Source organism: Macrobrachium rosenbergii, chromosome 13 (genome assembly GCF_040412425.1).
Source record: "Macrobrachium rosenbergii isolate ZJJX-2024 chromosome 13, ASM4041242v1, whole genome shotgun sequence".
NCBI lineage: Eukaryota > Metazoa > Arthropoda > Malacostraca > Decapoda > Palaemonidae > Macrobrachium > Macrobrachium rosenbergii.
Window position 1 is genome coordinate 12,392,689 of NC_089753.1, and position 15,571 is coordinate 12,408,259.

Consider the following 15,571-nt stretch of genomic DNA (forward strand, 5'->3'; position numbering starts at 1 on the left):
AGAGGCCTATGGGGCAGGTAACCCAATGCCCTTATCTAACCCAGGTCCTGGAGAAGACAAGACAAAGCTGGGGAAGGAAAAAACTGAGTCTTGAGACTGATTGATAATCCTGCTTCATGAAGGATGGAATATATATATATATATATATATATATATATATATATATATATATATATATATATATATATATATATTTCTTGATTATCTGGATTAACAGAGCCAAGGTTCTGTCAGATAAGGTCGAAATCCAGATAAGGTCAAATAAAAACTCTCCAGATGTAAAACGGCAACTCCATACCTTACTCCCCCTAGCTTGTCAATGCTGCACAATATGCTTATAAACAACAACCATCACACTTTAAACTGAAAACTTCCTGGAAAAGGCAATTATATACTTTATTTCACCATATTTGTAGTTATATTTACTGTACAAATACTCTGAAAAGAAAAAGTTAACTTTTTCTCTCACAAACAACACACAATTTGGTAGGTAGGTAACCAACCTGTGTTTACCCACAGGCTACCAAGGCTTCAGCACCAATAATGTATTTTTATACAGAAATTTTCTTATCAGTTGTTACCATATCGTACTGTTTCATTTGTTTGACTTACAATTTGATAAATTTGCATTTTTTATTCACTGTTGTGTTTCCGTACCCAACCGGACCTCTAGGGGACCAAAAATGTATATGCAGACACTACCCTACTTACGAACGAGTTACGTTGCGAATGGATTTTCATATCTTGATTTGTTTGTCAGTTGGTTTTTAATATGTAGTGCATAATTTTTGTTGATATTCACATTCAAATTTTGCTCTGGGTGCCAATTCTGCTAGTAAGAATTTTTGCAAAGTTCAGAAGAACATGAAGAAGAAGAAGAACCTGTTCCATAACCTCTTCCCTGATTATCCCGAATATTCTTGAGATTAACTACCATGTATTTTTTTTACAATCACGAGAATAGTTGTACACACTCAGAATATTCCTACTAATAATTTCTATCTTCCTGATTTAAGTCAGCCTGTGATGAATACCCATTTTCTATATTTAGTATGTATTTTCTTAAATTATGCAGTATTATAAGGAATTACTTTGGATGTTAGAAAGGTAAAAAGAAGAAAGTAAAATCTAGATTCAAGCAAATTTAAAAATTTAGTAATCTTTTTACCTTTCTAGCATCTAAAGTCCTTATAATACTGCATGATTCAAATCATGCAGTATTATAAGGAATTACTTTGGATGTTAGAAAGGTAAAAAGAAGAAAATAAAATTTAGGTTCAAGCAAAATTGAAAATTTAGTAATCTTTTTACCTTTCTAGCATCTAAAGTCATTCCTTATAATACTGCATGATTTAAAAAATACATACTAAATATTATGCAAGCATGAACAAATATTCTCATGATTGTAAGAAGAATACATGGTAGTTAATCACGAGAATACTCAGGATAATAATGTAAGGGGTTAAAGGAACAGATTCTTCTTCTTCCTCATGTTCTTCTGTTCTTTGCAAAAATTCTTACGAGCAGAATAGGCACCCAGAGCAAAATTTGAACTTAAGGGTGGCAAAGGGGAGTGCTCTGAAAACAATTTTATCTTGTGACCCTGTCTGTTCATATCTCTAAAAGTTCGAGTAGCACAGTGTCTGATATATTAAGTAAAAATACAATAAAAATTGAAAGCCCACTCTCCAATGGTTGGCAATGCTGCCATTGTCTAAGGAAATGTTGGTAACACTGCTTACACTCACAAACGGGCCAGATAGGGTTTTGGGGGGGTGGGGTCAGGGAGAATATGGGAAGGAGGGGAGTGGGTGGCAGCAGTAAGAGCAAAGAGAAGCTCTATTGACAGGCATAAAGGTTACGGGAGGTTCTTGGACATGTAGGGGTGAGAAGGCATTGTAGGATGGGAGGAGATGGGTAGGCAGGTGTTTGACTTTAGAACCTTTATTTTTTTTTTTTTTTTTTACATTTTATTAAAGAATATTACTGTATGTGTGTGTGTGTGTGCATGATAGAGAGAGAGAGAGAGAGAGAGAGAGAGAGAGAGAGAGAGAGAGAGAGAGAGACGTTGTATGCTGCTGCCTATAAGAAACACACACACATCCACACCTTTCCTTTTGTTTATTTTATGCTATTCTCAGTTTTATTTTTATTGAATTTTCAATTTTTTTTTTTCACTTTTATGCACACACACACATCCCTTCCCTTCGGTTGAGGGAAGGAGGACGTTTTATAAATAGCGCAACGTGCTGCCAATATCAATGACAGAATTCATGATGAAATTGACATCGTAAATACTTTTACTTAAAATTTTACTGTGCGGTGTCATGTCCAATGTAGGATGGTGTATAATTTATTAACATTTTACTGTGCGGTGTCATGTCCCATGTAGGATGGTGTATAATTTATGTATTTTTATAATTATACTTTTTACTGAAATTCTCGTATACCGGTAACTTCACCTCTGAAACAACAGGTTGGCTGCATGGCTTTTTCTTTTCTCTCCACACAGCTTTTAAACTTGCATGTAAACATTATATTTAAGATGAAACATAATATCTGCGTTTGCACCAACGGCATGAAAATTTACATATGCAACACATAAGTGCTCACCCACCGATGCACCTTCTGCCATGCATTACAGTACCGATGATGTATCTTTCATAACCAATTAAAAGCAATAAACAAGGTGGTGTGTGATGACATATCAAATGATACAGTGCTTTCAAGCCAGTAACAGTCACAATAGCTCTTAAGACGAAAAAGGCCTGCCCACCCTTACTACCCAACTTTATCACTGGCTTACCACACCCACAATACCTATTTCTTAATGTGCTTGTAACTGAAAGCAGTGTTACCTTTGCCTCTTCCTGCCCGTGCAGCATTGCCAACCATCCTGGCAGGGTTTTAAAAATTTTTGTGTAATATTGTACGTAGGTGTATTTTATTCATAAAATGCAGTAGTGGGGACCTTCTAGATAATTCTGAGGGCCGGATATGGTGAAAATAGATAAACAAGGGATTACTGTATACAGTATGCATATACTGTGTGTGTATATATATATATATATATATATATATATATATATATATATATATATATATATATATATATATATATAATAGGCTGTTAGTACATTTGGTTTTTATTGCAATGATTTGGAACCAGGATGATCATATCTGATATAATAATACTGCTAATACTTTTAATGAAAGTGCTACAGTATAAGCACTTCGTTCTAGGTCCCATTTACTTTGTATTTCATAAGATTTGGAAAGGGAAATTTTATAGAAATCAAGAATTTTTGCAACAAACTGCCCTGAAAAATATCTCATATTGATCAGTTTAAACAAAATTATTAGTAGATTTAGTGCATTTTATCTTTGAACACACACACATATACACATGTATGTATGTATGTATGTATGTATGTATGTATGTATGTATATACACATATATATATATATATATATATATATATATATATATATATATATATATATATATATATATATATATATATATATATACTAACAGGACCTCAGTGGAGTTGTTTGTTCAAAAGAGTTATAAGCTTTCTAGGATAAACAGTCCTAATTCTCAAGTTTCTGTACGATGACCAGACACAGAGTCCAGCTGTATCTATATCTGTGTGCTGGGTTCTTTAATCCTGTAATTACCCTCCTCTTGTGTGAACCCTCCTCATGACCTGGGCCTTTCTCTGCCGGCTCCTTCGTCCAGGTGGGCATGTCCTGTGCATCCCCTTTTGTGTTTTTTCCTTTCTACTGTGGAGTGTACAATTTTTCTTGACATGCTGCCTTCAAAACCGTTTCCAGTGTTCCCTGCCATTGTTTTGCAAGCACATGTCATGTAGGAGTTTTCTACAACCAGTCTGGCCGTTTTGTTGGTGTTCCTATACAAAAAATTCATGTTTTCCCAGTCTATTTTGTGGTCTTTTTCCCAACAATGTTTGGCAACTGCCGACGTCTGATTATAATGTCTTATGTTCTGTATGTGTTGTTTGCTTCTCTCTTTGCAGGATTTGCCGTTTTCTCCGTAGTTCCAAACTTCACAGTCTACACACACTGCCATATATAAACCGCCCTCTTATCTCTCCCCTTCCTACCGACTTTTTGTTTCGAACTATTTTGTTCCTAATGGTGTTTCTGTAACTGCTTATCAATTTGAAATTATCTAGCTTCCTGTTGATAGGTGTAATAGTGCTGTTGTTCGGGACTGTAATTATTTTCTTCCCTACCAAATGTTCCTTTTCTATCCCTTCCCTTTCCCCAAAATACTTATTTCTTGTTTCCATATGTGCCCGTCCCCACCAGTGCTTAGGGTATCCTAATCTCCTAAAATTCTCCCTCAGGTATTCCAGCTCTTCATCTAAGAATTCGGGACTGAAAATCCTATAAGCCCTAATGACCAACCCTGTCATTACTCCCATTTTTATTTCTTTCCTATGACTGGAGAACATATGTATGTATGAATTGACGTATGTATTCTTCCTGTATACCTTGGATTTTAAATTTTCTCCTTTGAGTTAGTCAAGAAAATTTCCAAGGGACTCTCAACCTGGGATGAAGTGCTAGTGTTAAGATAATGTCTTAATTTTTTCATAGGGAACGATAATCACGATTTCATTGAAATGTGTAGAGGCTTAAGGGAACTAGATTAGAAAAAAATGGGAAGAAGCAGCTTTTTGTTGGGGGGCCATGTGAGCAGGGGTCAGGTTGAACAGATTCATGTTTCTGGAGAGGTTACGTAATGCCCTGTATAGATTACCCAAATACAAGGACATAAAGATTTGTAAGGCAGACAAAGGGGGGAGGGGCAGTAGTAGTAGTAACGGATGTCATAGATTACGAGAAGTTAGAACAATTGCTAAATGATGAAAACACATACGAGGCTTGCAACAAAAAATCTGACATGGCGGGTTACAATGTAATTTTAATAAAAAAAAAAAGTAAGGGAAGCTTTGACAAAAATCCCGGACAAAACTAAAAGAAAAGAACTAGAACAGAGTAAAATCAGGGGGAAGTTCAGGGGTCCCATATGTTTATGGTAGTCCCAAGATCCATAAGAAGGGTGCCCGCTAAGACCGACGAGATCACCGCAGAGGAGGCTGGAGAAATTTCTTTCCAACATAATGGGAAAATGGGTAGGTTTAATATCTGAAGGGCATTTAAAACACAACATGAACCTTATAGATGAATCATCTAAAATCAACGTAAAAGATTGTAAATTTGCGAGTTTGGATGTAACTTCCCTATTTACCAATGTACCAGTCAGGACGACGATGGATGCAATAAAAAAGAATATGAAGGAAGGGGTTTATACATGCGACTTAAATCATGATGTTTTGATAAAGTTGTTGTCAGCAGCCCTCAGCACTGATGTCTTCAAGTGGGGCGAAAACCATTATATACAAAAAAATGGCGTGGCCATGGGTTCGAGTCTTTCGCCAATCTTAGCTAATATCTTTATGGAATAGTTTGAAACGGAAGAGGTGGGCAAATTAAATAAAGGGAACTTGAATATCGTAAAATGGGTAAGGTAAGTGGATGACATCTTTATTATTTATAAGGGAGAAAGGGAAGAACTGCACAAGTTCCTAGAAAACATACATAAACTAAATGAACACATCAAGTTCACTATAGAAGAAGCGAAGGAGGGAGAAATTCCTTTCTTGGATATACTGGTAAAGAGGGAAGAACATTTCAAATTCAAGGTATACAGGAAGAAGACACACCAATTCATACATACATATTATGTTCTTCAATCATAGGAAAGAAATAAAAATGGGAGTTATGACAGGGTCGGCCATTAAGGCTTATAGGATTTGCAGCCCCGAATTCTTAGATGAAGAGCTGGAATACCTGAGGGAGAGTTTTAGGAGATTAGGATACCCTAAGTACTGGTAGGAGCGGGCACACATCGAAGCAAGAAATGACTATTTTGGGGAGAGGGAAGGGATAGAAAAGGAACAGTTATAAATGCTTTGTTTAACCAGACCTCTGAACCCTTTTAGGGTTCTTCTCGGGCTAGGAAAAAATGAAAAAAAAAAGAGGGGGGAAGAATACATAAAATTTTAAAAATTGAATAATTAAAATAAATGGGAAAAAATTTAAAATAAAAAAAAATCGAGGGAAAAAATAGGGAAAAAAGGAAGAAAAAAAGAGGGAAAAAATTATATTTTATTTATTAATTTAATTTTGTTTACGAAGAGAATGATATTATTAATTGAAAAGTTATTACCTTCAGCTAGAATATCCTTTATAGATTTATTTTGTAAATAAGTATTTCTTTCATGTTGCCATCTGGGACAGTCTATCAAGATATGTTTGATTGTTATTGGGATGTTACATCTTTCACAAGTTATTGGATTTGTGTGTGGAGTTGACATCAGATGACCATGAGTGAGTCTGGAATGCCCTATTCTGAGTCTTGTTAAAATTACTTCATTAATTCTTTGTTTTTGGGTAGAAGAATGCCACTTTTTAACTTCGTTCTTAATTTGTTTTAGTTTGTTTTGAGGGGGTATATATGTCCAATCATTTTTTCAATCCCTATAAAATTAAAGGTTTAACTGATGCTAGCCGGTCTGATATGGGACCTTTCGTAGTAGTTGGGGGGATTGTACAAGCCAATTTGGCAGCTTTCTCTGCTTTCTCATTACCCTCGATGCCTACATGGGCTGGGATCCAACAAATATGAACTTGAAGGTCGTTTGTAATCAACTGATGAATTTCCCGTTGGATATTTTGGACAAGGTGATTATTTGATTTAAATGATCCTATTGCTTCAATTGCACTTCTTGAGTGGCTCAATATGAGTGCTGAAGGAATTCCTTTTTTTGTTATAATCTGGAGAGCCAATTGTATGGCTGTTAATTCAGCTGTAAATACTGATGATATTAGAAGAAGGTCCATTTGGATAGTTTCATCGCATGAATAGGCTGATGAGCCCACTCCAGCTTCATTTTTGGATCCATCTGTGTAGATTATGAAGGGATTACCCTTCCGTCTTGTGTTCTATGGCATGTTGATGGTACATTTCTGTGTTGAACATATATTTCTTTGAAAGATATGATAAATATGTGCATATTTTTGGCCTTTTTAGTGTCCATGGTGTGATCTGATTTATTTCTTGGGTAAATTCGGGAATCATGTTATGTCAATTCAATAGATGATTAGTTTTTTTAGTAAATGAGTTTTGATTTGGGTTATTATTTGTATTTTGATTATTGAGAAATTTATTTGATACAGATGTGCCTGCTTGAAGGGATAAGCCTCTTCTTAAAGTAATTAGATCTCTGTAATACTTTAGAGGCAGTTGGCCTGCTTCTGCTAGGATGGAGACAGTTGGAGATGAGCGGAAGGCTCCTGTACATATACGCACTCCCTCGTGATGTAAAGCATCTAGAGATTTTAGAGTTGCTTCTGAGGCAGTTGAATAAATTGGACAGCTTTAATTGATAATTGATAGTACTGTTGCATTGTACAACATTAACACTGTATCTCGTCCTGCATCCCATTTGGTGTGAGAGATTTTCTTTAATAATGTAAGGGCTTTAGATCCTTTGGCTTTGATATATTTGATATGATCTTTCCAATTTAAATGTTGGTAAAAAATTATACCCAAATATTTAACACTATTGCACATGTTTATCTCTTCATTATAAAGATATAACTTAATGGTTTGTTGTTTCAACCATCTTTTGTCTTTGTAGAAGACAATGCCATTTGTTTTATTTATCGACAACTTGAAACCTGCTGAGTTAGTCCAAGTAGTTATATTATTTGTTGCTATAGTATGTATTCTTTGAGCATGTCTCAGAGAATAACTTGAATATTATATTACAAAATCATCCACATACAAACTATTTTGTACACCCTCAGGCAGGTTCACAGTAATATCATCTCTTGCCAGGGCAAATAAGATGCAGCACAAAACACTGCCTTGAGGGATACCCTCTTCTTGTATGTAGGAATTTGAATATATATTTTCTATGCGTACTTGAAATGTACGATTTGTTAAAAATTTTTTGATAAATGTTGGAAGGTGACCTCGAATATCGGATTTATGGAGTTTGTGCATAATATTGTACCTCCATGTGGGATCATATGCTCTTTCTATATCAAAGAAAATAGCCACTGTCAGCTTTTTCTTCTCAAATCCTTTTTTAATATGATCTTCTAATTGAGTTAATGGGCCTAGTGTAGATCTACCAGCTATTGATCCCGATTGGGTAGGTGATACAAGTGAGTATTTTGTTATGACACTTGTTAATCTCAAACTAACCATTTTCTCCAACAGTTTGCACAAGCAACTTGTTAGTGATATTGGCCTATAATTTGTGAGGTTGCTAGGGTCTTTTCTTGGTTTATTGATGGGTATGATTATTGCATGTCTCCACTTAGTTGGGAAGACATGCGTTAGCCATATGTTATTATATAATTTTAATAAGAATTCTTTAGCTAGTGTAGCTAAATTTTGGACTATTTCAAAAGAAATCATATCCTGACCCGGAGCTGATGATCGACATGATTTTAGGGCAAACTTAAGTTCACTCATATTGAATTCTTGATCATAATCAAGGTCCTCATCAGTTTCAAAATTAAGTGTATGATTCATTTTTTGTGTTCTAATTCTTTTGAAATGCTCATCTAAGTTAGAATAAGCACTAATATCTTCTATATGTTTGGCTAATATATTTGAAATATCTTGTAGGTTATGATTTAGTTTGTCATTATATTGCATTGGGCTTCTAGGTGGTCTTATATGTTTACCACTGATTTTACGAATTTTGTGCCATATTTCCTTAATTGAAGTATTTGGGGACAACTCCGAAATATAATTTTTCCACGACTGAGCTTTTTCGAATATTATTGTTTTTCGAAATTTTAGATTATATTTATTGTAAAGTGGTTTAATGTGATCAACAGTTATATTTATAACTATTATCTTGTTTACTTTGTTTATATTAAAAGGGTCTTTATTAAGGCTGTTTAATCTAGACTTTAGTCTATTCAAATTACGTGCTAGTGTGTGTTTGGTTTGATTTAAGAGAGATAAATTGTTAGACCACCATGGAACGGGGGATATATTAGGGGTTGAAGAAGTTTTGGGGATGCATTTATCTGCAGCACTGATTACAAAACTGGAAAAGAAATCATTTGTGACATCATTGTTTTGCTTTTGTGGAAAGAGAGGGATGTTTCTAGTTTGTAAATTATATTTATCCCAATCAGCTTTCATTAAGTTATATTTTATGGGAAATGATTGTTTTTTGTTGTTCAAATAATTCAAAACAACTGGAAAGTGATCACTTGTGTATGAATCGTCTAGGACATTCCATTCCAATTTTTCGATTAATTCCAGTGAGCATAGTGAAATATCTATTAAAGAGAAGGTTAAATGAGTTTTTGAGAAGTACGTTGGTGAATCACTTTCATTCAGGCAATGTAAGTTCTGAACATTTATGCAATTCTCAATGTTTGTGCCGGCCAAGTTACTAGCACTTGTGCTGTCCCATAATGGATTATGGGCATTAAAGTCGCCTACTATTAGTAGGGGGCCATTTACATTATTCAGTATTTGTGGTAAATCACTAAAGTTTGAGTTAAAATTTGGCTGATTATATAGATTTAGTACTGAGATAATTTGACTGCCTGGCATATGCAATTTGACTGCAGTTATTTGATATGACAATGATGTAATATTTAAGGGTTCATAAGTTGAATCACTATGACCATATATAGCTGTTCCTAGCTTGCCATCCGCTATTGGTGAGTGGCAAGCTAACTTATAGTTTCTGAAGTTCTTAGGAGTTGTACCAATATGCTGCAGACATATGCAACCTAGCCGAAGCCGAGTAAAACGTCAATTCATGTTCCATTGAATTATTTTATTGGTCATTGTTTGGTGGGATTGGCGTTAGATTTAGTAAGTTAATTGTTGATTTAGCTATATCCCGTAACATTTTAAGGGAGTTTGTGTTACTTTGTGGTTTCTTTGTAGCTAGGTTTGATTGCTGAATATTTGATGCATTGATTGGTTCTTCTTCATATTTCCTTATTAGCAAATCTATTTGAGTTTTGATAATGTTTTTTTTAGTTGTAAGGATTCCAAGCATAGTTCGCCTTCTTGATGGAATGTTAAAGGGCATTTTCAGAACCTATTAAAGTTATTTATGAATTTTCGGGTTATATTTTCATTTTTGCTGGGTAAACGATTGTACGTTATGATGAAACACTCTTGACATCCGCAAGATAAATCATGTTCCAAGTGTTGAAGGAATGGTTCCGATCTCTGGGTCCCAATTATGTTTCCATCACTGGATGATGAAATATTTTTGTTGGGAATTTCTGGTATATGTATATTGGATCTCCGATGTGCTGGTATAAAATTTTTATTTGAATTTTTAGGTTTATTATTATTATTCTTTGGTCTTGTTGAGGGTTGATTTGATGTGGTTGTGATTTGATGAATTTTATGAGTTTCTGATTCTTCAATGGGATGTTTAATTGAAGGTTTCTTCGTTGATTTTGGTGATAAGAGTACAGAAGTTAGTTGATTTATCCATATTTGGGGAATCGTTATTTATATTTGTCTTGGATTGTGGAACACTATGGATTTCCACTTGTGATGCAGTTAATGTAATCTGTTTCTGATTAATGGGCGAGACTGGGGTTTTGCTAGATCGATCTGTGAACGGAATGTTAGGTTTTTTCCCTTAGGGGGAGTTCTGTCAATGACTTTCCTTTTGTTATCATGGTTATTTTTGTCAATTAAGTTTTCTGTGGATGATGTTAATGCATTATGAGTGTCCAGATCTGGATTATTAACCTCTGCTGATTTTTCCATATCATTGGAATTCGTTTCTGAATGATTAACTGGGCTTGTTACTGGGGAGGTCTGTTGTGATGTAAGAGAGGTCTGTTGCAACTGTACTCTTGGGCTTTTATGAGTAGTAGAGGAGGGGGAGAGGTGTGTCTCAGCTATTCTGTATTGAGATTCTTTATGTTTATTATGAGCTGTTACAGCATTTGAATATGAATGGCGTTTTCCTGGATCATTGATTCCTCTCACCTTCAGTTCGAGTTTGGCTTCGTTAACGGACATACCAGTTCTCACCATTAACATTTGTAATTCTGTATAATATTGATAAAACATACAGTCTTTAGATTTTGCATGATGATTTAATTTGCAATTTACACATTTGAATGTTTTGCATTTCCAATTTGTTGTGTGGTCTCAGAACATAAAGCACATATAGCGTTATTTCTACATCTTTTTGATGAATGGCCATATTTTAGACAGTTAGAACATTGGAGAGGTTTAGGGACAAACCGGGCGAACTTCTCTATTTAGTCCAAGAATTTTTATTTTTCGTGGTAGTTCTCGGTTTGTAAATTTTATTTTGACTATTTTGATATGTTTATTTGCATCCTTTCTACTTGGGACAGTGTATAATTCCAAGTCATGTATGTTGTTGTATCTTAATTCAATTAAGATTTGTTTTGATGGTAGCTGTTTTTCATCATTCTCTGGGAGCATTACTGTTCCTTGTGTATAGTTTAGTGTTTCATGGGTGGTTACTGTTACTTTTATTTCATTTATGTTGGTTATTTGTAGAAAGGTTGTTGATTGGGCTTTGGTTGTTGTTTGTATTAGCCATTCATTGTTTTTGATATGTCTACATTCCATATCTTGTGTGGGGTGTATATTTAATAATTTGTTCTCTTATATGGCTGGTGAGATCTGCTTTTCTGCTTTTAATATTAAAAATCTGGACCAACTGTCTGGTCCAAAAATATGTTCAAAATGAACTAGCGTTGGATTGAGTCGATAGTTATTTCTTTTTAATTTTTCCACATTCATCGGGGATGAGTTGTCTTGTGTTGATGGGTTTTTAGGAGGATTACTTGTCTCTATTTTAGAGTTACTGTCCTTTATGTATGGTTCCAGTGTTATGATATTGGAATTTACCAATTTGTTTTTATTTGTTTCTTTTTGACTTTCTAAACTCTCTGAGTCTTTAGGAATTGATATTTTACTTGGAACAGGATGTTCCGTTGTAGCGTTTATATCTATACTAAGGAGATTCAGGAGTGACGTTCCAATAGTCATCGACTGTGCCAGAATTTTACCATCATGGTGCCCAGGGGTACTAAAATCTTCATGACTACTTTGCATAAAGGATAAAAAAAAAAAATTAAAAATCTTGAAAAGATATCATTGGCTTTTTTTTTATAAAGTTGAATGTTCCACTAATGGCACAAGTGGGAACTGACTCCCAAATGTCCGCGTCCCTACCCTACCCAAAAAGGGGGGATGGCATATCATGATTAGTATGGCCCAAGTATAAGCAAAACCCGCTGCTAGGACTGAATGTATTGTAATAATACAGTCATCCATATCCTAATCACAATATGGGCTAACCGGACAGAAAGCCGAGAGTCCTTTTCTTAGAACCAGGCCCCCCCGGAATCCGTGGTCCAGCTCCACAGAATAGTTCCGCCTGAAAAGACAGGTCCGAGCATTATCGGGTAGATGATGATTCTACCACAGTTCCCACTATTTAGCTTCAGATTCAACTTCAATCCATGCTATGATGTGTTTTCCTATTTATTAATTTTGGTAATTTTGACAAAAGTGGAAAAATCCACACAATTACTCCTAAGGTGTATTATTATATATGTGGGACACTTGGGATCAAACATAGGGAAAAAAAATAAATAAAAAAAATAGATCCCTAGGTTCGAGAGCCCCCTCACCACGTCAAGGTGGTTCCCAATTTGAGGGGGAATGTTTGGTAGGGAAGAAAATAAGTAGTCCCAAACAGCAGCACTATTATACCCATCAACAGGAAGCTAGATAATTCAAAATTGATAGGCAGTTACAAAAACAGCATTAGGAACAAAATAGTTAGAAACGTCAAGTCGATAGAGTGGGGAGATATAAGAGGGGGGTATACATGGCAGCGTGTCTAGACTGAAGCTGGTACTATGGCAAAACCAGAAAATCCTGCAGAGAGAAGCAAACAACACATACAGAACATAAGACATTATAATCAGACGTCGGCAGCTGCCAAACATTGTTGGGAAAAAGACCACAAAATAGACTGGGAAAATATGAAGTTTTTGTACAGGAACACCAACAAAACGGCCAGACTGGTTGTAGAGAACGCCTACATAACATGCGCTAGCAACACAATGGCAGGGAACACCGGAAATGGCTTTGAAGACAGCACATCAAGAAAAATTGTACACTCCACAGTAGAAAGGAAAAAACACAAGAGGACACACGGGAGATGTATAACTGGACGGTGGAGTCGGCAGAGAAAGACCAAAGTCACGAGGGGAGGGGGGCACACAAGAGAGGGAAGGTAATTATAGGATTAAAGAACCCAGCACACAGATATAAATACAGCTGGTCATTGTACGGATACTTGAGAATTAGGACTGTTTGTCCTAGAAAGCTTGTAACTTTTTTTACTAAATAACTCGACTAGATACCATCCAGTTTGAATGAAGTCCTGTTAGTGATTGTAATAATAAACAGAACAACTGTGTATGTGATAAAGTTTTATATATATATATATATATATATATATATATATATATATATATATATATATATATATATATATATATATATATATATATATATATACATACATATATATAAACTGTTCAACGATAAATGCACTAAATCTACTGGTAATTTATATTTAAACTGATCAATATGAGATATTTTTCAGGCCAGTGTGTTGCAAAAATTCTTGATTTCACTTTCCAAATCTTATGAAATACAAAATAAATGGGACCTAAACACAAGTGTTTATACTGCAGCACTTTCTTTAAAAGTATTTTAGCATTATTATATCAAATGTTATCATCCTGGTTCCAAATCATTGAAATAAAAACCAAACATACTAACAGCCTATTATGTGCCTCAAATACAGTATACACTTTTTCAGCCCAGTTTTTCTTAAACAAATGTTAGGTATAATACAGAATCTAACACTCTGAAACATAAATCGCCGTCAATTTCATTAATTATATTTCCCTTCCTACTCACAGCAGCAAACTAAATAATGTGCTCCATAAAATAATTTGGACTATTTTCCTGTTTATTTAGATTCTGGACCTATGAGCAATATTTCAATGATGCAAGAACTGTAGGAAAAGCACTCATAAGGCTTGGCCTTGAGAGATTTCATGGAGTCTGTATCATGGGCTTCAATGCTCCAGAATGGCTGATCTCTAACTTTGGTAAGATAAGTTTGTTTGATGTTGTTATACAGAATAGGTAAGTATAACCACTGAAGTTGTACTCAACAGACAATATTATGAGTGTTAATGTTTTAAAAGTAAACGCAGTGAGTGTACTTTACGTATTAATGAGGAATATTTATATACAGTACAAGCTTGCATGCCAGTAGGCGGACTGTAATTTAATAAGCAGTTGGCTCCATTCAAGGTTAACACTCGGTTTATTACAGGTGCCATATTTGCCGGTGGCTTGACGGCTGGAGTTTACACAACTAATTCTCCTGAAGCATGTAGACACATAGCAGAGAACTGTAAGGCACAAATTATTCTTGTTGAAGATACCACATGTTTGAATAAATTTCTTGCAGTAAGAAGATTTTTACCAGAAATAAAGGTAAGACAACATGAGGGAAATTTTTTTTCTCTTATTTTAGTTTCTTATGTCTTTTCAATTCTTAATCTAAGTTGCATCCTATGTTCAGTTATCGACTGTGAACAAGCTTTCATACCTCTGAAGATTACTATAAAATTTGACCTTATGGCAACAATATTTAAAGTTCACTTTTGTTCAGTCAATACACTTGATGTCTACTATGCCGTATTTCAAAATCATCTGGTGACATCAGTATTAGTATGTATAGTACTGCTTGCCATATTTTCTTTTAAAAATTCATACTATTGTTTGATGCATCACTTGATAAATATAAACAACAAACACTTTTGTGCCAGCTTTTCTATTTAGGGGTCAGATGTGAAATGAATTCTTACCTGCCTCCTCTCTCCCTTGTTCTGATATATAACTCTAATCTGACATGGCTTACATGACCTCACTTAAAAAATTTATCCCATGAACTAAATAAACAATTTGTTTTGCTCAATAACCTACAAGGGGAAAGTCTGTACACTATTTTGAACACTGTAGTTTGCTATTACATGTATTGGCTTATTTAATTACTTTTGATTGATTTTCCCTTTCTCGTGATAATAAGTGCACATGTATATGATTCCTGTGCTAAATCTTGGTAGTTTTGTGCTAAATCTTGGTAGCTTTGTGCTGAATCTTGGTAGTTTTGTGTTAATCTTGGTAGTTTTGTGCTAAATCTAGGTAGTTTTGTGTTAAATCTTGGTAGTTTTCAAGAATGATCTCCTTTTCGTTTTCTACATAATTAATATCAGTACAATCCTCTGATTATTTTTTCTCTTGTTACATTACATACTCGTTTTGTGTTTTGTAATTATGTTTTGATATGTAGTTTTATGAAAATTTATGATCAATGCATGTCAA

The 15,571-nt window shown here is 34.7% G+C and overlaps 1 protein-coding gene and 1 long non-coding RNA gene across 3 annotated transcripts in view; one reads left to right on the plus strand and one right to left on the minus strand.

Moving 5' to 3' along the window:
• Window positions 1-15,571, minus strand: part of LOC136844912 (uncharacterized) — a 511,857-nt gene that overhangs the window by 182,678 nt on the left and 313,608 nt on the right. The window lies entirely within an intron of this gene.
• Window positions 1-15,571, plus strand: part of LOC136844911 (long-chain-fatty-acid--CoA ligase ACSBG2-like) — a 227,558-nt gene that overhangs the window by 11,867 nt on the left and 200,120 nt on the right. Inside the window, exons 4-5 of the mRNA XM_067114238.1 lie at window positions 14,153-14,286; window positions 14,517-14,680. Coding sequence (XP_066970339.1) covers window positions 14,153-14,286; window positions 14,517-14,680 — 298 coding nt within the window. The remainder of the gene's footprint in view (window positions 1-14,152; window positions 14,287-14,516; window positions 14,681-15,571) is intronic.